The sequence below is a fragment of the Mesoplodon densirostris genome, chromosome 12 (assembly GCF_025265405.1).
Source record: "Mesoplodon densirostris isolate mMesDen1 chromosome 12, mMesDen1 primary haplotype, whole genome shotgun sequence".
NCBI classification, from domain to species: Eukaryota; Metazoa; Chordata; class Mammalia; order Artiodactyla; family Ziphiidae; genus Mesoplodon; species Mesoplodon densirostris.
Window position 1 is genome coordinate 23,020,000 of NC_082672.1, and position 23,629 is coordinate 23,043,628.

General features: G+C 36.1%; 1 protein-coding gene across 1 annotated transcript in view; it reads right to left on the reverse strand.

The window, feature by feature from the left end:
• Positions 1 to 226: 226 nt before the first annotated feature.
• VTA1 (vesicle trafficking 1) overlaps positions 227 to 23,629 on the reverse strand; it is a 70,913-nt gene continuing 47,510 nt past the window's right edge. Inside the window, exons 6-8 of the mRNA XM_060115271.1 lie at positions 20,499 to 20,672; positions 8,675 to 8,755; positions 227 to 1,556 (exon numbers count right to left, since the gene is read on the reverse strand). Coding sequence (XP_059971254.1) covers positions 1,411 to 1,556; positions 8,675 to 8,755; positions 20,499 to 20,672 — 401 coding nt within the window. The 3' untranslated portion in view covers positions 227 to 1,410. The remainder of the gene's footprint in view (positions 1,557 to 8,674; positions 8,756 to 20,498; positions 20,673 to 23,629) is intronic.

A 23,629-nucleotide genomic window follows, 5' to 3' on the forward strand; every position in this document is an offset into this window, starting at 1 on the left:
TTCATTCTATCGAACTCTATATAAATAACATTACACTTATGCAAAGAAAAATAGAAAGACATAAGAGATTATGAGATAATGATTCATTTCCTTTCAAACAGACTGTCAGAACAGGGGTCAGCAAACTTTTCCTTAAAGGACCAAGTAGTACATATTTTAGACTTGCAGGCCATATAATTCTGCCATCGTGGAAAGCAACCAAACACAAAACATAAATAAATGGCTATTATTTGGTTTCAATAAAACTTTATTTACACAAATGGCCAGACCATGGACCATACTTTGCTGACTCCTATGTTAAAAGATTCCCAATATTAGTGGAATGAATGAAATGGACCAGATAATTTCAGGTAAATCTGCCAAATTTCTCTCTCTTTATATTCTTATAACTAAAGATAATGACTTTAGAAAAGTGACAATTTTAGCATGCAAAACAGACATTTGGCTCTGTGATAAACTGAATTAGTTAAAAGAATCCTTGTATTTATTTTTTAAACAGCACAAATGCAGGTGACATAGGAAGTCCATAATTCCCACATAACTTATAAACTTAACAACTGAGAGTCTATGTTTTTATAATCTTCTGCATCATTCATAACTATTCACTCTATGGAATCCATTCCATAGCAGCAGAGGAGAACCTTAACTCAAAGCACCAAGTTTCCAGGCATTATTACAAATGTCTTGTTTTCATTCTCTAACACATGCAGTCAAACTGCCTAGGAAGCAAATACCAATTCACCTTAAGCGTAAATGAAAAAGGGAAAACAGTTGAGCAACCAACATTACTCTTACGTCTAAAACTGATTCTACCTCTTTACCTTATTACATTTCCTTCCATGAACATTTTAACTTTTAATGTAGCTATATTTAATATGAATATAAATTGAAATTTGAACATAATCTCTTTCAGATTCAACTAACAGTTTAGGATGTTCGTATCTGTTTCAGAAGTCCTGAGGAAAACAAAAACATTTCTAGACTATTCTGGCAATCTTTATTAAAAGTTAAATTTAGAATTTTATAGCAAAGTAATATGGTGTTTGTCCAAATTATAGATTAAAAAATTCCTTAATTTATGTGGATTAAGATACAAAGCTAATTCCTAATACATTTTATAGAAGTGTGTTCTCATTTTTTGAACAAGCAGGGTTCAAATGGGCATTTTTAGGACCTTGCTCACATCAGCCCTATACACCCAGAGACTACTGAATCCACTAAATGGACAATGAAAACTGGTTGAGGCTGCTGATGAATGCTTCAACAGGAATCTGATACACAGACACAGATTCCATTGTTATAGTCAATGGAACTGAAGTCTTCCTTAAAATATGCTCCTGATAGGCTGAAGATAGAGTAGTGGACTGTTAGTTCTTTAAGCCAAAAATGCATGGATGTTGTACAAAGGCTTCATTCTCTGCCTGTAGTCAGTAACTTGAGGGCCTTCTGTAGATTCTGCACTGCAGTGCTGACATCTTCATACTGCAAAGCACTGCCAGCATATTTGCAGTATTTCTGAGCTCTAGCAAAGTCCTCTGGTGTTAGTCGGATATCTCCTAAGAGAAATACAGAGTAATTAAGATATTTATAAAGAATACAGGAAGCGTTCTTTTAGGCTAGGTACATGCTTATATTCAAGATTACAGAAAATGTTTAATGCTATATTAAAAATGAAGGTTTTTTCCCCCAATCCCCAGTTGTATTTGAATAAAGTTTCTTTATGCTTTTAAATTTTTAAATTACTAACATAAACCATACAGATGTCAATACATAACAACTTATATGAGCAAGATTTTCCTACCAGAAGTCATAAACTGGAAGCCTTTATATTTTGGCAAACTAACTGCAAAAAAATTATATTCTGTATAAAACAAGGAAAATTGCTTTGGTGTGTATGTTAGAATTGCTGAGACTCTCTTTTCATGGAACAATAAATATACACAGACTAAACTATTCAAACCTCATTTGAACTAGAATATAAATATAACTCAAAAAAAATTAAATAACAAACTTTATGTTAAAAAATTACATAAGTCATCTTTTTTTAAGCATGAAAATAGTTTGCATTTTTGTGCTGTCCATATACAAAACTCTAAGGTTTAACTAAGATATATCATTACACTACACAATTTTTAAACATGTAAACAACTCTTACCAATTATTTGTCCACAATTTTTTTCCAGCAAGTTTTCTAATTACACATATGATTGATATGGATAAACCCAACTAAATAAATTTGGGCAAAAAAACCACACTGAAAACATTTCATTTAATCTAAGATTTGAACATACTTGAATATATATTTCTAAAGGTGAAATTAAAACTGACTTTGTGTCTTACCTTTGGAAATAAATACAATTTTCTTTAGAAATTTTTATGCAGATTCTAAGGAGAACTGGTCAGAAGGCTGGGGGCATACAATATAACGAAAAGATAATATATTTCGATTCTGTTTCTAAATGAACATATATTTTGATCCTATTTATAAGCTTGTAGTTATAAATATAATTACTTTTTTTTTTTTAGTTGCTTTTAACTTTGCCAGATAGTACAGCATTAAATGAAAACTTTGACATTCCCTAGGCAAGGACTTGAAATTATGTAGCAATTCCAGGTACTCTGATACTAAATTCTTAGCCAAATTATTACTTTCTAAAAACTTTCAAAAAAGAATACTGAAACAATGTATCCTAAAGTTTCTAGCCCAGTGTAAGTGCTGAATAACTTCAACAAAAGGAATATAAAAGAACTGTCTGGGGCCTCCCTGGTGGCGCAGTGGTTGAGAGTCCGCCTGCCGATGCAGGGGATACGGGTTCGTGCCCCGGTCTGGGAGGATCCCATATGCCGCGGAGCGGCTGGGCCCGTGAGCCATGGCCGCTGGGCCTGCGCATCCGGAGCCTGTGCTCCGCAACGGGAGAGGCCACAACAGTGAGAGGCCTGCATAACGCAAAAAAAAAAAAAAAAAAAAAAAAAAAAAAAAAGAACTGTCTGTACTTTAAATTCTTTCCCACATTTTAAAAGGAATAAAAGTTCACACAGAATTAAACATTAATTAAATTTCAGATTTTAAGATAATGCACTTATACATCTACATATAGTAACTAGCCCAGTGTGTTACACATACCAAGCCTTCAAATATTTGTTGAATTAATATTATTAAAGCTTATATTAAGAGTTGGTCCTTACTGTTGTGAATCAGAGATTACACATTCCAATTTTAACAGAACTTATTTTAATTTCCCTGAATTCTGGTCTTGCCTACACGTAAGAAATACAAATGAATAAACTAGTAAAATGTAATTATATATTTAAAAAACAAAAAACAGTTTCTCCACAGTTCTATTTTTAGTATTTTAGTGACTTGGCATTTGTTACCCATTAAACCTAAAAAACAATTGTCCTGCAGTTCTTTGGACAATTTAGTCAGGCACACTTCTGCTTATTTTTTTTTTTACTGAAAGATTCATCAATGTTTTTTCAAAGTATATTGAGAGGCTCTAGTCACCTAGATGTATACTATTATCTAGGTGAGTGAGACATCTATGAAAATTAAGTTTACCTTAATACTACTCATTTTGTGCTTTAATAGTCTATTCTTCTATCTCCAGGCAACATTTAAATATGTAAGACATCTATCCAGAATTTACTGGACTTGCTGGAGGAAAGCCCTAATGCTCAGGACTAATTTTATTTTTTACAGCATCAGCTTTAACACTGTTTTGCTGACATATCACTTATTTATTAATAAGATAAAAATGTGTATAGTAGTAAGAACTCTGTTACTATATTTTAGTTTTTATAAACTAAACTTATCTACTAGTGATAAAACTATTTTAAAACATAAATATTGCATTTTTTTCATGGAATAACAATTTCAATATTTATAAAATGTGAATAATATATCTTAGAAAACTATAATTACAGATACATTATAGCTTACAGCATGTATAACAAATTATGTAACTATCTTATAAAATGTAATAACTAGATGATAAGAACCAACTTAGATTTAGATGCAAAATGTAATTTACAGATTTATACAGATGTTAAGATTTTTACTAGTTAAATAAATATATAAACATTTATAAGTAAATATATATATGTAGAATATATAAAAATATTCTATATAAATATATAGTATAAATATATAAAGAACTTAAAAAGCCATGTCAAATAGTTATTTCTGCTATTCTGTAATATTTCAAGCTTTCTTTCCTTTTAAAATATTATCTATAAGTCATTAATAATAAAATGCATGAATTAAAATTTTAAATTAAATAAAAATGAAATCTGCTTCCTAGTTAGGATTCTTTTAACTTAGCATTTAAAAACTAAATAGAGAAAGTGAAAAAGACATAACAAAGGAAAACACATTTCAGGAAGAGAACAACTTCAATTTCAGTTTATCTGATTTTATATTCAAAATAGTAACTATTACTTAATGCACCTAAATGAAAGCTGTTTTTTTTTTCTATCATTAAAATTTACCAGAAGCCATAATCAGAACCAGAGAGAGCACACTGTGGACCTAAAAGGTGTTTGAAGAATTAGGAAAAAAAAAAAAAAAAAAAAAGCAAGATCACATACAGCTAATCCAACCATAAAAAAAAAAGAACTAGAGAAGTTGTCTAATTTAATATAATATCTCTTTTTTGAAATCTGTGCTTATAAGTTCCAGATGCCTTCAAGAAGACTATCTTTATCACAGAGCTGCTTCTCCCCTTCATAGGGCAGGACAAGAACCGGGCAGAGGAGAGGTAGAGCCATCAGTTAAGTTCTCTATTCCGGGGGAAAGAGCCTGGGTCAGCACTGGATCAAAGGTAACATTATTTGGTATAAAGAGAAATCCCTGCATGCTCAGTTGCTAGAAGCATCCATTTTCAAGGTTGATTTATCTAACCTTGACAGAATATAGAATACTTAATTGTAAATATTTCCGAAATGGGTCTTTAGAGATTTTTTCCTACTTAACTAGAAATTCACGTGAAGGACCCTGGATAATCTGATCCTAGTGTACTCAATTATCCTCTGACTTGAATGGAAAGCATAGGCAAAATCATATGGGAATCAGCTGATTCCCTGAAGTAACTCTTGGAGGTAAATATAAGGTACAGTATTGATCCCTTAAATCCAGGCATCGCCAGGACACATCACTTAATAATGGCAACAGCAATAGTAATGATAAGAGGCAGAATATTATTATGTCACGAACCATGCTAAATATTTTTCATATATTCCATTTAATTTTTAAAAAACCTTTAAGAGGTAAGTTGTTATTCGCACTCTAATACTGTCAGGTATACACAAGTTAAAAAAGTAAATGCTGTACTTCAAATACCTACCTTCCCAATTCCATTCTCCTCTTCAGAGTGAGCCACAAATTCATTATGAAAGTATTTAACCTTTTTTAACATGTACACAGTATTCCATAGGACAGATGGACCATAATTTCTCATTAATAGACATTTAAAATTGTTTTCTACTAATACAAGTGATGCTGAAATAAAATATCCTTGTAAATACATTTTGTGCTCATGTCTAAATATTTCTCTAAGATAGATTCCCTAAAGTGGAATAGCTGAGTCAAAAAAACATCTGCAGTTCTGACAGTGACAGAATGCTACTGAAGAAGGCTTTACCAATTTATATTCCCACCAACAGTATACAAGTCATTCCCTATGTTTATTTCTGTTTTTTTTTTCCTATTGAGTTAAGTTTCATTTATTTATTTGCAGGAGCTGTTTATGTATGCTCTGAACAGTAATTCTTTATTTTTTTAAGTATTTATTTCCTCCTGGTCTATTAGCTGCATTTTAACAATATAATGGGGAGAGGAAATCTTTTGCTGTATGCAATTTATTACTCTTCATTAGTCCAACCTGTTAAGATACAACCAAATGAGATACAGGAATTGGGGGATATTATCTAATATATATTTTTTCTAACATCAGTTTTGATGTTTTGTTTTTCTTGCCACACTGATCCAAATACCACTTTTGTCATTATTTTAATTCCCATACTGTGTGGTCTGATTTCTGGATTCTTTATTCTGTTTCACTGTTCTGTCTATTTCTGCTTCAGATATTTTTCACATCATATTTTAGGGAGAGCTTTTACAGGTACATGGGACTGTAGAGAGGAATCTGGAAAACAAGTTTAACAGAGGAATATAGCATTTGCTGGGCAGGTTATCTGTCTACTAATAGATATTTTCCACTATGTTCTTGGGTAATTTGCTAGTTTATTATAGTTTCTTTACTCTTCTTACCTTAGCACTATGTTCCCCCATGAAACATACACATACTCTTTTTTTTTTTTTTTTTTTTTGCGGTACGCGGGCCTCTCACTGTTGTGGCCTCTCCCGTTGCGGAGCACAGGCTCTGGACGCACAGGCTCAGCGGCCATGGCTCAAGGGCCTACCCGCTCCGCGGCACGTGGGATCTTCCCAGACCGGGGCATGAACCCGTATCCCCTGCATCGGCAGGCGGACTCTCAACCACTGCGCCACAAGGGAAGCCCCATACACATACTCTTAAACTAGGCCTTTCAGGATTCAAAGGCCATTGCAGCTCTTGATTTTAGGTTTTATAACTTATTTGCTTTTAATAAAACCAGGAAAAGTAGAATAAACTTAACGTAACTCATACACTTAAACAAGTCATCTACCTTGCCCCTCCCCACTTCACATTTGAATTATATCTATTTTTTGTTTTCTCTAGGTTACTTCCCTAACCCCAGTTGATAAGCTTATATCACCATTTCTTGATTTATCAGTTTTTAGGCTTTATCTACTGACACTCTGCTATGAAAGGTAAAGAATTTATCTCACTTTCCTCCTCTCCTGCCCTATCTCCTTCTAAATTTATTAGTGCTTTTAAATTTCTTAGTTGCTTACTTTTGTCTTCTATTTCTCATTCCATCAACTCTAGAAAAAAATCACAACATTTCACTTCTGGACACTTGTCCTAATAACAGCTTTCTTTTATTCCACCTTTCAACTTCCAGAAATATCTCTCTACCTTCACTTGTCAGTGCTGATTTATATTCTGCCCTGAATAAAGTATTCTGTTTGTGATAAGCCTATGCCATTGCAAGGAGAATGTTCTTTGTGTCCAAGTCAAACAAAATCCCTTTTCTTATATTTCATAATTCTATTATTGCTCAAAATCATGGCATATTTCAGTTTGCTTCTTACTTGAAACTACTTGTACGATTTAAAATGTTTTCTTGGATCTTTTCGTTCTTGGGAAAGGAATTCTACAGCTTCTTATCCATTTCTTTCCCATTCTACAGCTTCTTATTCTATGTATTGCATAGAATCTGCTTGATTTTTCTTAAAGGAGGGGAGCTCTGATTTTCTGTTCTAATTTTAGAGCAATTGTTTTTCAAGCCTATGGAAAAGCTGTCAATGGAATTTTTTTCTTTAGGTGACCTAAGATTAATTTCACCATTTCTTATATCTCATATTTCTTTTCTTGGTTATCATTCTTTTCTTGATGGAGTAACTTCTGATAACTTCCTTAGAAATGGTGTACAGTAGGCAAAACTTCAGAATCCTTAAATATTTAATAATATTTATTTTGCCTTCACACCTGACAGTTTGGTTGGGTAAAGAATTCCAGGGTTCTAGTTCTAGATGGTAGATTAAGCATATATAATTGACTATTTTTCCTTCTGAAACTATATTAAAATGATAAGGTAAAACAAAAGGAAATAAAATTCTAAAACTGAAGGAAAAGCAGAGAAGAGAAAAGAGTGTAAAAACTGGAAAGGTTAATTGACAAGAGATTTAAAGAAACTTCTAGAAAAGTAGAAATTAAGTGAAGGTATGCTGTTAGATAAAACAGTATCCAGAAAAATCCCAACTCAGAACATGTAATATAGGAGGCAACTGGGGAGCCTATCCAGAGAAACTTCAGAGAGGGTCTAGCTGTATGAGGAGTGGGACTGGGGGGATCTTTACTGAGTCAGTCTAAAACAATTATCTGCACTAGTTTCACATCCTTCCCCCTCTCTATCAACCTCTGCATACCTGTACACCCTCAGCCTTAATGGCTTCCCATCTCTCATATGAGACCTTAGGCAAAAAAAGATAGAGAATGTCTCTCCAAAATTGTGAAATTAACTTCCTGGACAGAGCTAGGACTGACAAGGCATGTGTGGTACACCCTTTGCCATCCCCCTCCAAGAAAAGATCTCCTCATCCATGGCTGAGATGCAGGAGGAAGCTGAATGGCCTGTTCCCACTCACAGGGGAGAACAGAAAAATCAAGTGGGAAACAGACCTGCAGACATAGTATCTGGGGAAATTCAATAACATCTACTGAAAATAACCAATCAACATCTTCATTCTAAATATAAAAGGACTAATCTCAGCAGACATATGAAGAAAACTCTGAATAAGGATGACCAAATTAAACAAACAGAACAACCAAGTGGGGGGAAAAAAAGAAGTTGAAAAGATTAAAAAAAAAAGAGAAAATGCCTTTGGATTTAGGTATTTTTGATAATAAGAAACAATCTTGGTTTACTGGAGAATCTAGTGAATAAAGGCATTCAAAGAAATGTGTTTCAAATTACCTAGACATTCAAATACACTGACTCCTAAGATAAAAGTACAAAACAACGGCCCCAAACAGCAGAAACACTATATCTCATAAAACAGCTGACTTACCCTGGGAAACTGTATTGAAAAGTGCAGGATCAATGGCCGGAATAGTCTGTGGAGTAGGCTGGATAGTGTTACTTGCTACACCTGCAAATCAGAAAACCATAAATGGGTATAAAAGTGTTACACCTCTCAATTACATTCTAGGAAAGCGCTCAAAGGATCATGGAGGAATTTCATTACTTCACTTAATTACTTTCTTGAAACCTTAATGAACTGAAATTTGATATACTTATTTGATGGTGGAGGCTGCTACAGGAAATATGCAGAAAAATACATTTTGAGTGTTTACACACATGTATTGGCCACACATTTCTTATTATGTATTTTGCATTTTCTATCATGTCTAATACTTCAAGTTGCTTCTCAAGTAAAGCTTACCTAATATCTGTAGAAGTAACAGACTCCCTTCCTACCTTTTAATTTCTTAAATAAATAATTAATTTGGGGGATAAGGTGGGATATAATTATGATTTAGTTTAACTAATGGGATGAGTCCCATTTCATCACTATGAATGAAATTATAAATTATATATTCCAGTTTTCCAGTTTACATGTTTTTAAGATAATATTTTTATATATCCAATAAGCAATTAGTTTTGACTTCCTATTAGAACTTGTCATGTCTGTCATATTCAGTGGATAACTAGCATTCTTGACTAATATTAAGTAATATACTAGAGTTGAAGATTATTAATCATCTAAAAAATTAACACAAATTGTTGAAACTTCCCAAAAGAGACTTAGGTGATTCAATTAACAAGAAAGCAAATGAACAGGAAAAGTTGATTGCTCTTGATTAATGGACTCAAATAGAAAACAGGATTCTTCTGTCCTAAGCTAAGAGGTTAAATCTGAACAGGCAATCTGTAGTAAAGGTAAAGTAGGATAGACACTAGGACAAGAAGACAGGAACAGAAGAGAGGGAGAAAACAAATTGTGAAGTTTTCAGGGTCACGGATACATAGCCAATGAGAGTTCTAGAGCTATGATTTCACAAAGGTTGACTGAAGTTCTGAAATACATTCTGCAGCTATGAAGTCTTGACTGTGAAGGATCGTCTCAATCCTTATCCAAAGGAAAAAAAAATGGTTTAAATATATACTATTTTATCTCATTTAATTTTGTCTTAGGACAAACTAGTTTCACTTTACAGGTTTGGTGCTATTAATTCATGAAAATCTTACTTTTTTAACTAAAAATTGAACTAACAAAAATTTTAACAGTACAAAGGGGTATGGATGAAAAGTCAAGTACAAATTTTAAATAGTGAAAAAAAAGAAAAAAAAAAAGAGAGAGAAAAAAAAATGGTGAAAAGCCTGCCTCTCATTCCTATTCCAGGTCACTTGAGGGCTATCACTAGTTTTAGGATACCCTTCTATGCACATACAAACATGTGTGTGTCCAAGCCTGTGTGTGTGTGTGTGTGTGCGCGCGTGTGTGTGTGTGTGTGCGTGCGCGCGCAAGGAAATAAATGTACTTTGCTAAGAAATTTGTGTTCTAGCCTAAATCAAAACCCTCCGGACAAACTCCTTTCTCTATGGAGAATGCATTATTTGGTATGTATGTTTTGCCAATGGTAATATGTCTGCAAACTGTACTATTCTGTGCATTTTTCACTTAATATGCTTTAGCAATAATTCCAGATTAAATATATTTAAATCCGCCTTTTTTTTAAGATTTTTTTTTGATGTGGACCATTTTAAAATCTTTATTGAATTTGTTAAAATACTGCTTCTGTTTCATGTTTTGGTTTTTTGGCTGTGAGGCATGTGGGATCTTAGCTCCCCAACCAGGGATTGAACCTGCACCCCCTGCATTGCAAGGCAAAGTCTTAACCCATGGACCGCCAGGGTAGTCCCTAATCCTCCTTGTTCTTTTTAATGGCTACATAGTGTTCTATTCCATGCATGAACCACAATTTATAATGCTATCCATTACTGATGAACATTTACGTTGTTTCCAAACTTTTGTTGCTACAGCTAATACTACATGAATATTTTTATACACTGAATACATATATATGCATGAATATATTTACAGGAAAAAATTACAGAAGTATAACTGCAAAGTCAGGAGACATACAAATTTAAACTGACCAATTCAATGACTATCTTTTGCTTGATTTTTATAAATACTAACAAAATACATTAAACTGTAAAAATATGACATAATTCTCCCCACAAAACTTGAACTTTCAAAGGCACATAATTTATGTAACATATATTTTTTTAAGTTAGAATGCAAGATTTGAGAGGGCTCTTGAGACTACCTGGTGAAGTCCAGTGATTTGAAGCAACTGAGCATAAAAACACAGGTAGGTGACTATATATATTCTTCACACAGATCTTTATAAAAGAGGATAAGTTGACAACCATCTCACAATCTGGATATCAGTGCCATTCCTTACTAAGTAATTTGTGCTTCTGCCTAAATTAAAATTCTCCTAACAAACCCTTTTCTCTATGGAGAAGGCATACTTTCTTTGGTCAGCCTCCTGCATTAATTTTTAAATGCTTATTTGTACATCTCCAGATGATTAATTAAGTAGGTAATATTACTTAACAAGAACAAAACAGAATTTACAGAGAGAGAATTTACTTATGTAGTAAAATTTTACTTGAGCGATATTAAAAGAAAAACACAGGTAATCTGCATTTTATTAAGAATTCTGGTCGCAGTCATTCAACCAAGACTTGAACTGACAGCACAGGCTGCTCAACACGCCTCATGCAGCAGTCAGAAATGCTGCTTCTCATTTGTTTCCATGCCCAAGGACCAAGGCCTGTGTTCTTGGCAGCCATCATGACATGTTCCCATGGGGGCCTAGCATACAGGTTCAACTAAGTGCATAAATATCTGTTAAATCAGTAAAAATGTTTTTTAGTTTATGTTATTTATTTTTTGAAATTCCCAAATCTAGTTAATTTTCCTTCTTTCTTGATTTGGAAAGATTTCAATTGTCAATTTGTGAATGGGTTGCAGCCCCCTGGACTACAGTATGTTGGAATAATGTCACCATAAAAACATTCCTGGGGGAAAGCAGAACTGTGTTAGAAATTTCTTTCTTTCTATTACTTAACATAAAGAAATGTTAACAAGTAACTTCTGGTTAATTTTTTAGCAGATGGTTGTTACACAGGCTATTTGATGAGATTAATATATATTCAAGAATTAAATGCTATATGATTTCTAATTAAGTACTAAATTGTTCTCCTGACTATGTGGTGTGGGGATTCTGAAAAGGGAGAAATGGGTGTTAGTTAGAAAACTCTAGAAGACGTTGTAAAAATTATTAATTAAACAGAACCCTGAAGGTCAGTAGCATTTGAAGAGGCAGAGAAAGAGAAAGACATGCTAACTATGAGGAACACTGTAAGCAATGTAAGAAGATTGGGTTAAATAAACCTCAGAACAGTCATGGAAAATAGCACTGATAGAAATGGTTAGGCCAGAATATTAACCACTTTGAAAGCTGTACAGCAGAATTCAAATGCAGTACTTCTGTCACTTAAAAGAACAACAATAAAAGAGCTAAGTTTTTGATTTACTTATGAGGTGAGCTGCATTTATAATTAAAAGGCTAGCATTAATTCTAAAATAACTCTTTTAATCTATTTAGATTTATTACTGACATCTTCTTCAATATTTACAGACTGTGAAAAGCATGTTTCAAGAGAAAGAAAAACCTTAGGCTGTATTGCCTCTATCTGATATTACACAGTGGTAAAAGCACAAAGAGGTAAACACTTGGCTGTTCAAACAATCACTATCCCCACCCTCCTTGCACCCTCTGCTTTTCTGTGGAAGAACTAAAAACTGTATATTAGTACATACTATTCTTTTCAGCTATCTTAAGGATTTCCCTTTGATAAAAGTGCATCCTGGACCTTTATATGAGAGAAAGTAAATCATTCTTAAAGTGAGTAAAAGGGGAAACATCTGCTATATTTATAAACTAAAAATGTTATTTCACTTTCTATTAGGCAACTATGGACTATTTTTTTTTTACTGTTTTAAATATAATAGAAAAAAAATCTGCCAGCAAAGAGGAGATTCCCATATCTCAAGCCAACCTTAAGAGGAAAAATATTATGAGAAATGTAGGTTTTGATTTGATAGAACTTTAGTTCCTTGGAAGGGAAACAGAAGACAGGTGCCAAAAACATGAAATCCAAAAGTCTTGGATTCAAATTCTAGTACTGTTACTTATTAGGTATGTTTCTATGTGTATTTTTTTTGGGATAACTGCTTAATTTCTTTAGTTTGTAAAGTAGGGATAGCAATATCTAATATAGCTCTGTTAGAATAAGTTTATGAAATAGCTGTGATAATTATTTAAATGCTAAGTCTATAAGAATGTACACCTGATGCCCTAAAGCAGTTCCAAAGTTTTTAGTTTTATGTCCCACTCTGAAGAACATGAGAGTGAAAAAAAAAAATAAGGCTCATGCCAGATTTAAATGGATCAAAATGAACTGCTCATGCCAGAAAACTTCCTAACAGAAATAGAAGACTACCTCCTGCTATCTATCTCTATGTGTGGATATTCTGAGCAGGAGTCTATTAGCTTGAACATATGAAACTACTAATATTTTATCACTTTTGTTGTACAAAAAGACACTTTGTTTGGTTCAACCTATTACAACCCTCCTACTACAAGCATATTTTCCCTCTCGTATATACATACAATATGCCTACATATAAAATATATGTATATGGACCTATAACCACAACTCTGCCCTAAGATACACTGTCTGAGCAATACCCCTTAGGCAATCTTTTTGTAAGGTCAATGTCTTACCCTAACAGTGACACTTTTCTTGATTCACAAAATGATTTAAAGTGTTCATTAACTTGCTATTAAATACCCTTTCTTTGGCACAGAAATAGGAAGGAACATTAAAAAAAAAAAGGAAGCATAACTAAGGCATGTACCAGGCACCTGTGGAGGACCATGGACAACTAAGGGGACGGGAGGAACCCCCAGCGACCGGACAGGACGTGGGGAGTGGGGGGGGGAGTGAAGGGGGAGGAGAAGTGGATGTGGGAGGGACTGGCGGGGGGGGGGCTGGGGGAGGGGAAGGGATCCCATGCCCGAAGGGGGAAACTGGGGAACCACTGGGAGGGCAGAGGATCAAAAGGGAGCGTGGCCAGGTTTCCCCTGCCCACTTGGGCCCCCAGGAACCTGCTGAGATGCTGGGCCTGATCCTCTGCCCACCAAGGCCCCCTCCAGCCATGCGGGTCCTGAGGGAGCGGGAGGGAAGGAAGGGGGAGCAAAAGTAAAGGCTGGACCTCAGGAACCAGCACCCCTGAGGGGTGGCTGAGGGAGGGGAGGAGTTCCTACACCCAGTGACCCACACTCGGTTAGAGGTCCCGTGGGGATGGGGGAGACCCTGGCGGGGGAAGGCAGAGGGGGCGCTCTGAGGAAAAGAAGGGAATGGGGCCGGCGCTTTCCCTGTCCACTTAGCTACCGGGGAGCCTGCTGGGCTATTGGGCCTAATCCTCTGCCCTCAGAGCCAACCTCCTGCCGTGTGGAGCCCAAGCCCCACTCCCACACCCTCACCCAGGCCCTACCTCCAAACTCCAGAACTCCACACTCCAGAGGCCCTCCTTTGTACATGCTGCCTCTCGCCTTCCCTTCAGGTCCTAAGCAGAGGCCCCGTCCCCAGGGCCTTTTCCAGCTGGGTACTGAGCAGAGGCCCCGCCCCACGCTCAAATGTCACCCCCCACCCGCCTAGGCCCCAACCCACCCTAAACCCCACCCCTGCCTAAGTTCCACCCCTGCCTAAATTCTGCCCCATACAAAGGCTTTTTTTTTTTCCCTCTTTTAGACTGGGGTTCTGTTTTACCTTGTGGATTCACTGTTGTTGATTCATTTACATTTCTATTTTTCCTAATAAAGCTTTAATTTTTCTAAATTTATTTTATTCTTTATAGTTTGTTATTGTTCTCTCCCTTTGGCTTGTTCCCCCCCACCCCCCTTTTTTTTCTTTCTTTCTTTTTTTTTTGCTGTGCCACGCAGCTTGCCGGATCTTCACTCCCAGGCTGGAGGTCAGGCCCCAGCTCCTGTGGTGGGAGCTCCAAGTCCAACCCACTGGACTAACAGAGAACCTCAGATCCCAGGGAATATTAATCGGAGTAAGGCCTCCCAGAGGTCCTCCTCTCAGCACCAAGACCCAGCTCTATCCAACTGCCTGCAAACTCCAGTGCTGGATGCCTCAGGCCGAACAACCAGTAAGACAGGAATAAAGCCCCACCCATCAAAAAAATTTTTTTAATTGGAAACGACAAAAATATATGTTACAGATGAAGAAGCAAGGTAAAAACCTACAAGACCAAATAAATGAAGATGATTAGGCAACCTACCTGAAAAAGAATTCATAGTAATCATAGTAAACATGACCCAAAATCTGGGAAACAGAATGGAGAAAATACAAGAAACATTTAACAAGGATCTAGAAGAACTAAAGAGCAAACAAACAGTGATGAACACAATAACTGAAATTGAAAATACTCTAGAAGGAATGAATAGCAGAATAACTGAGGCAGAAGAACAGATAAGTGAACTGGAAGATAAAATGGTGGAAATAACTGCCAGGGAGCAGAATAAAGAAAAAAGAATGAAGAGAATTCAGGACAGTCTCAGAGACCTCTGGGACAAAATTAAATGTATCAACATTCGAATTATCGGGGTCCCAGAAGAAGAAGAGAAAAAGAAATGGTCTGAGAAAATATTTGAAGAGATTATACTCAAAAACTTCCCTAACATGGGAAAGGAGATAGTCATTCAAATCCAGGAAGTGCAAAGAGTGCCATATATGATAAACCCAAAGAGAAACATGTCAGACACATATTACTCAAACTATCAAAAATTAAATACAAAGAAAAAAATATGAAAAGCAGCAAGAGAAAAGCAAGAAATAACATACAAGGGAATCCCCATACAGTTAACAGCTGATCTTTCAGCAGAAACTCTGCAAGCCAGAAGGGTGTGGCAGGACATATTTAGAGTGAAGAAAGGGAAAAACCTACAACCAAGGTTACTCTATCCAGCAAGGATCTCATTCAGATTCGATGGAGAAATTAAAACCTTTACAGCAAGCAAAAGGTAAGAGAATTCAGCACCACCAAACCAGCTTTACAACAAATGCTAAAGGAACTTCTCTAGGCAGGAAACACAAGAGAAGGAAAAGGCCTACAATAACAAACCCCCCCAAATTAAGAAAATGGGAACAGTAACATACATATCGATAATTACCTTAAATTGAAATGGATTAAATGCTCCAACCAAAAGACACAGACTGGCTCAATGAATACAAAAACAAGACCCATATATATGCTGTCTACAAGAGACCCATTTCAGACCTAGGGAACATACAGACAGAAAGTGAGGGGATGGAAAAAGATATTCCATGCAAATGGAAATCAAAAGAAAGCTGGAGTAGCAATTCTCATATCACACAAAATCGACTTTAAAATAAAGACTATTACAAGAGACAAAGAAGGACACTGCATAATGATCAAGGGATCAATCCAAGAAGAAGATATAACAATGGTAAATATTTATGCACCCAACATAGGAGCACCTCAATACATAAGGCAAATGCTAACAGCCATAAAAGGGGAAATCAACAGGAACACAATAATAGTAGGGGACTTTAACACACCACTTTCACCAATGGACAGATCATCCAAAATGAAAATAAGGAAACACAAGCTTTAAATGACACATTAAACAAGATGGACTTAACTGATATTTATAGGACATTCCATCCAAAAGCAACAGAATACACTTTCTTCTCAAGTGCTCATGGAACATTCTCCAGGATAGACCATATCTTGGGTCACAAATCAAGCCTTGGTAAATATAAGAAAATTGAAATCATATCAGGTATCTTTTCCGACCACAACGCTAGAAGACTAGATATCAATTAGAGGAAAAAAATCTGTAAAAAATACAAACTCATGGAGGCTAAACAATACACTACTCAATAACCAAGAGATCACTGAAGAAATCAAAGAGGAAATGAAAAAATGCCTAGAAACGAATGACAAAGAAAACACAACCACCCAAAACCTATGGGATGCAGCAAAAGCAGTTCTCAGAGGGAAGTCAATAGAAATACAATCCGACCTCAAAACAAGAAAAATCTCAAATAAACAACCTAAACTTACAACTAAAGCAATTAGAGAAAGAAGGACAAAAAAACCCCAAAGTTAGCAGAAGAAATCATAAAGATCAGATCAGAAATAAATAAAAAAGAAATGAAGAAAACAATAGCAATGATCAATAAAACTAAACCCTGGTTCTTTGAGAAGACAAACAAAATTGATAAACCATTAGCCAGACTCATCAAGAAAAAAAGGGAGAAGACTCAAATCAACAGAATTAGAAATGAAAAAGGAGAAGCAACAACTGACACTGTACAAATACAGAGGATCATGAGAGATTACTACAAGCAATTATATGCCCAGAAAATGGACAACCTGGAAGAAATAGACAAATTCTTAGAAAAGCGCAACCTTCCAAGACTGAACCAGGAAGAGACAGAAAATAAAAACAGACCAATCACAAGCATTGAAATTGAAACTGTGATTAAAAATCTTCCAACAAACAAAACTCCAGGACTAGATGGCTTCACAGGTGAATTCTATCAAACATTTAGAGAAGGGCTAACACCTATGCTTCTCAAACCCTTCCAAAATATAGCAGAGAGAGGAACGTTCCCAAACTCATTCTATGAGGCCACCATCACCCTGAAACCAAAACCAGACAAAGATGTCACAAAAAAAAGAAAATTACAGACCAATATCACTGATGAACATAGATGCAAAAATGGAAATAAAAACAAAACTAAACAAATGGGACCTAATAAAATTTAAAAGCTTTTGTACAGCAAAGGAAACCATAAACAAGAAAAAGACAACCCTCACAACGGGAGAAAATCTTTGCAAACGAAGCAAATGACAAAGGATTAATCTCCAAAATATACACGCAGCTCATGCAGCTCAATATCAAAGAAACAATCAACCCAATCCAAAAATGGGCAGAAGACCTAAACAGACATTTCTCCAAAGAAGATATACAGATTGCCAACAAACACATGAAAGGATGCTCAACATCACTATCATTAGAGAAATGCAAATCAAAACCACAATGAGGTATCACCTCACACCGGTCAGAATGGCCATCATCAAAAAATCTACAAACAATAGATGCTGGAGAGGTGTGGAGAAAAGGAAACCCTCTTGCACTGTTGGTGGGAATGTAAATTGATAAAGCCTCTATGGAGAACAGTATGGAGGTTGCTTAAAAAACTAAAAATAGAACTACCATATGACCCAGCAATCCCACTATTGGTCTATACCCTGAGAAAACCATAATTCAAAAAGAGTCATGTATCACAATGTTCATTGCAGCACTATTTACTATAGCCAGGACACGGAAGCAACCTAAGTGTCCATCGACAGATGAATGGATAAAGAAAATGTGGCACATATATACAATGGAATATTACTCAGCCATAAAAAGAAACGAAATTGAGTTATTTGTAGTGAGGTGGATGGACCCTGAGTCTGTCATACAGAGTGAAGTGAGAAAGAGAAAAATAAATACTGTATGTTAATACATATATATAGAATCTAAGAAAAAAATAATGGCTCTGATGAACCTAGGGGCAGGAAAGGAATAAAGATGTGGACGTAGAGAACAAACTTGAGGACACAGGGAGAGGGAAGGGTAAGCTGGGCCAAAGTGAGAGAGCAGCACTGACATATATGCACTACCAAACATAAAGCAGATAGCTAGTGGGAAGCAGATAGCTAGTGGGAAGCAGCCTCATAGCACAGGGAGATCACCAAGGTGCTTTGTGACCACCTAGAGGGGTGGGATAGGGAGGGTGGGAGGGAGACGCAAGAGGGAGGGGATATGGGGATGTATATATATACATATAGCTGATTCACTTTGTTATACAGCAGAAATTAACACAACATTGTAAAGCAATTATACTCCAATGAAGATGTTAAAAAAAAAGATAACCAACAAGGGCCTACTGTATAGCAAAAGAAACTCTACTCAATATTCTGTAATAAAATATATGGGAAAAGAAAAAGAAAAAAAAAGGAAAAGGAAGCTAATTTGCTGAACACTGATTTTGTGTTAGGAATAGTAGTCAATTTTCATACTTCTTCCCTTTTAATGAAACAACTATGAGAAGTATGATTAATTTCATTTTAAAAGAGGGAAAAACCTCAGTCAGAAACTGAGTAACAGTTGAGTTTGTGGTTTAGCAAGGAGTAGAAACTAATAACTAATACTATGTGACTCCCAAGTGTATTTTATTCTCACTTCACCCTTCTGTAAGGATGCTTGTGTTGGAGGCTCTTGGTCAGTTTTTAAATTTACTACCAATAGTATAACTTGAGCAGTATTTATCAAAGGCAAATACATCTAAATATGTAGCTGGTTTTGCTTACTTCATTTTACCCTGGAAATACTGAATATTCCCAAAAGATAATAAAATATTAAAAACAATGTTCCATGAAATTTTACTTGCAAAACTAATGGAAATTGGCCTATTAATTCCATCACATAGACCTTAAAGCAATGAAAAGTCAGGCAGGGTAAAATATACAGAATGATGATACTAAAGAGATCAGTGTTAAAATTATCATGTTCATCAACATGCTTACAAAAATGTTTGCATTATTTGTAGATGATATGAAGTTGAAAGCTTTAAGATAGGAGGAAAGAAACTAATCATAATTGCTGCTACAAGGGTCAAAACAGAAAACTCTTAAATGTTGTTCAACTCATGCAAAATAACCTAAATGGTTTGGGTAAACTGAGGCTGAAAATTTGAAAGTCAATGAAGTAATGGTGAATAACCGCAATAGTAGAAATCAAGGCACAAAGACAACTTTTATTCTATTAATTAAATATTTTGAAATATATAGGTTACTACCATAGATTACCCTTATGCTGAGATAAAAGTTTAAAAACAATTTTTGGAAAAAAAATTACAATTAATTAAATTTAAGATTTATTTAAACTATGGTTTTAAATGCCCCTCTATTTGGAAGTAAGGGTGTACTCTGTCAACAATACAAGTAAACAAGAGTATCTGAAACTTTCAAAAGTTTATCTTATGACATTGACTTATCCCTGGAGACTAGTTTTGTCAGATCTTTTTTCTATGAAAACACAGACATATAGTACTAATTTATTCAAAGATAGCAGGCATCACTTCTGTGGTTTATTTTTAGACACGTTTGTAATATTAAAAAACCAACCAAACAAACCCCAACCCCCCTCCTTTCACTTGTCTGTGAATCCACTGCTATTGAGATTCTGTGCCTCAAAGCTTGCTCCTTCATCAATAATACCCATGTTGAGGGCAGAGACAGGGTCCTAAGGGAGTAAGTCAAGAAAAATGAATCTTGCGATCACAGTGGGAACCTGACAGACACATCCTATAATAAGCCCCACTCACCTCAGTACTATTCTTGAACAGTGAAGGGGAAAGAAAGGGAGGTGAAGAAAAAGAAAACAGCCACACACACGAAAAGCACAGGAACTTTACTTACTAATAAAACATAAGGTCAATAGTAATCAATTGCACATAAATATATTTTGTCATTTCTTAAAAAATTAAAATACAACTAATATTAAAACTTCAACAAAAAGGATGTAATTTTTTGGTGGGTTCAAGTGGAACTTAAAAGATCTTATCATGCTTTAGGACCATCATTATGAGACACACACACGAGAAGTGCAGTTGTTATTTATGAAAGGAGAGTTCACACTCGTTAAGCTTCAACTTCCTACCTGTGCTATGAGGCACTTCTGCTGGGGTATTAGCTGGAGCGTGGGCACCGGGAGGAATCTGTATTCCAGTATAGCTGCTCGATGGCATGTTGCTTGGGTCATACGTTGAAGATGACGACTGAGGTGGCTGACTGGGCAGAGAGGCTGTTCCAGCGTCTTCATTTTCCTCAACATCTATTATATAATATACATGCAATGTTAAATGAGGTCCACACAGTCCCTGATTCACGGGGTTTTTGTACGATGGTGCAAAAGTGATAGCAACTCAGTAGAAACCACACTTTGAACTTTGATCTTTTCCCAGGCTAGCGATATGCGGTATAGTACTCTCTGTGATGCTGGGCAGCTGCAGCCACAGCTCCCAGTCAGCCACGCAATCACAAGGGTAAAAAACCGATACACTTATAACCATTTTGTTTTTCACTTTCAGTACACTATTCAGTAAATTACATGAGATATTCAACACTTTATTATAAAACAGGCTTTGTGTTAGATGACTTTGCCCAACTGTGGGCTACTGTAAGTGTTCTGAGCACTTTTAAGGTAGGCTAGGCTAAGCTATGATGTTCAGTAGGGTAGGTGTATTAAATATATTTTCAAATTATATTTCAAATTTATGATGGGTTATCAGGATATAACCCCATTGTAAGTTGAGGAAGATCTGTATTTTGAAATAGAAATGCCAAATATTCTTATTTTGCTATACGGACATGACAGACATTTGAATGTAATTCTATTTAATGCAATTGATAAGCAGCTTCTCTTAAAATAATTGTTTTAATTTTTTTCCTTTTCTTAAAACACTTAGTTGTGCCTGGCAGTATGATCAACATTTCTTTAAATTAATACTTTCCAACTCTGTAACATCTTTGCATATATTATATTTTTCTTAAAAATAAGTTTTCTTTAAACCCATTCTTTAAATTTATGAAAAATGGAGGACATTTTTGGCAAAACATGTCACATTTATGCTCTCCATAAGAACTTTACTCTCTGACAGCTGTCTTTTACTCAATATTTATTGTTTACTAGCTATTAAATGATTACCTGTGTGTTATTCAACAAATTAATAAACAAAAACAAAGGAATAAAATTTCACATTGAGCTGTCTATGTAGAAAGAAGTAATAAGGGAGCCACTTTTGGGAATTTTACTGAGTAAAGTTGTAGATGTAAGTATACTTTATATATATATCATTTTCTCCCATATTAGAGAACTCTAACACTAGTACATCCTGGGAAGGAAAAAACAAACAAACAAACAAACAAACAAAAAAACCCCCAACACTTTTTTTTTTTTTTTTTTTTTTTTTTTTTTTTTTTTTTTTTTTTTGCGGTATGCGGGCCTCTCACTGTTGTGGCCTCCCCCGTTGCGGAGCACAGGCTCCGGACGCGCAGGCTCAGCGGCCATGGCTCACGGGCCCAGCCGCTCCGCGGCATATGGGATCCTCCCAGACCGGGGCACGAACCCGTATCCCCTGCATCGGCAGGCGGACTCTCAACCACTTGCGCCACCAGGGAGGCCCCCCCCAACACTTTTTAAAGATACTGGCAAGTGATCAAAAGCTGGTAGAAATTAAAGTGAAGATGGCCCTTGAGAGAGGAAATCTCACCAGGTAAAGTCTGCTTTCATGTGGTTTTTCACCTGAGGGCACCCAAAAGTCTATGCAAAAGAAAGAGTTGCAGAGAAGTGAGCCTTGAAATGTGTGTACGAACTTCAACTAAATACCTATATGGCCCTGAACTATGCACGCACACTCAGGGAAGATTCTAAGGGGCCTGAAGAAAGCAACAGCCTTAAAGCTGAAAGAAAAGAGGGGCAGTGTTTGAGTTCAGGCAAGTTAACCGTCTGCTAGAACAAGAATCAAGACTTTGCAGAGGAAGATAGCTGAATGCAAAGCCACAAGATGTTATCAATAATAAAAATTATTAGAAATATGGGGGCGGGGGGAAGAAAATGTGACCAGAGTCAGTAGAAAAAGAGAGCCTATAGAAAAAGACCCCAGGACTTTCTTGGTGGCACAGTGGTTGAGAGTCCGCCTGCTGATGAAGGGGACGCGGGTTTGTGCCCCGGTCCGGGAGGATCCCACATGCCGCGGAGCGGCTGGGCCCGTGCGCCATGGCTGCTGAGCCTACGCGTCTGGAGCCTGTGCTCCGCAACGGGAGAGGCCACGGCAGTGAGAGGCCCGCGTACCGCGATGAGAGGAAAAAAAAAAAAAGACCCCAGCATGCCCCAGATACTGAAATTAGCAGAAAATAACTTTAAAGCAGGTACTATAAATGCATTCAAGGCCACAGAGAAAAATGTAGTCATAATGAATGAAAGAAGAAAAATTCACCAGAGAAAAGAAAACTGTAAGAGGGAACAGAAGCAGATGGGCCTAAGAGAAAACAAATGGCTAAAACAGTAGGCTTAAATATAGTAATAATTACATAAAATGTAAATGGCTAAACACTATTTTGAAGGCTGATGTTGAAAGACTGAAAAATAAAAGACACACTTATGTGCTTTAAGACTCAGATACGTTTACTGAAAGGATGAAAATACATACCATGTAAATATCAAGAGGCAAAAGCTGAAAGTGGCTAATTTCAGTAACAGACAAAACAGAATTCATGTCAAGGAATATTAGCAGAGATATAATTGGATGTTTCATAATGATAAAAAGGTTAGGTCAATTTAAAAAAAAAGCAATTGTAGGGCTTCCCTGGTGGTGCAGTGGTTAAGAATCCACCTGCCAATGCAGGGGACACAGGTTCGAGCCCTGGTCCGGGAAGATCCCACACGCCGCGGCGCAACTAAGCCCATGCGCCACAACTACTGAGCCTGAGCACTAGAGCTCACGAGCCAAAACTACTGAGCCTGCATGCCACACCTACTGAAGCCCACGCACCTAGAGTCCTTGCTCTGCAACAAGAGAAGCCACCACAATAAGAAGCCAGCGCAACACAATGAGCACCGCAATGAAAAGTAGCCCCCGCCCGCCACAATTAGAGAAAGCCCACGTGCAGCAATGAAGATCCAACGTAGCCAAAAATAAATAAATAAATTTACATATATATAAAAAAAGCTATTGTAAAAGTGTATGTGCCTAATAAAATAAAGTTTCTAGTGAAAAAAAGCTGACAGAA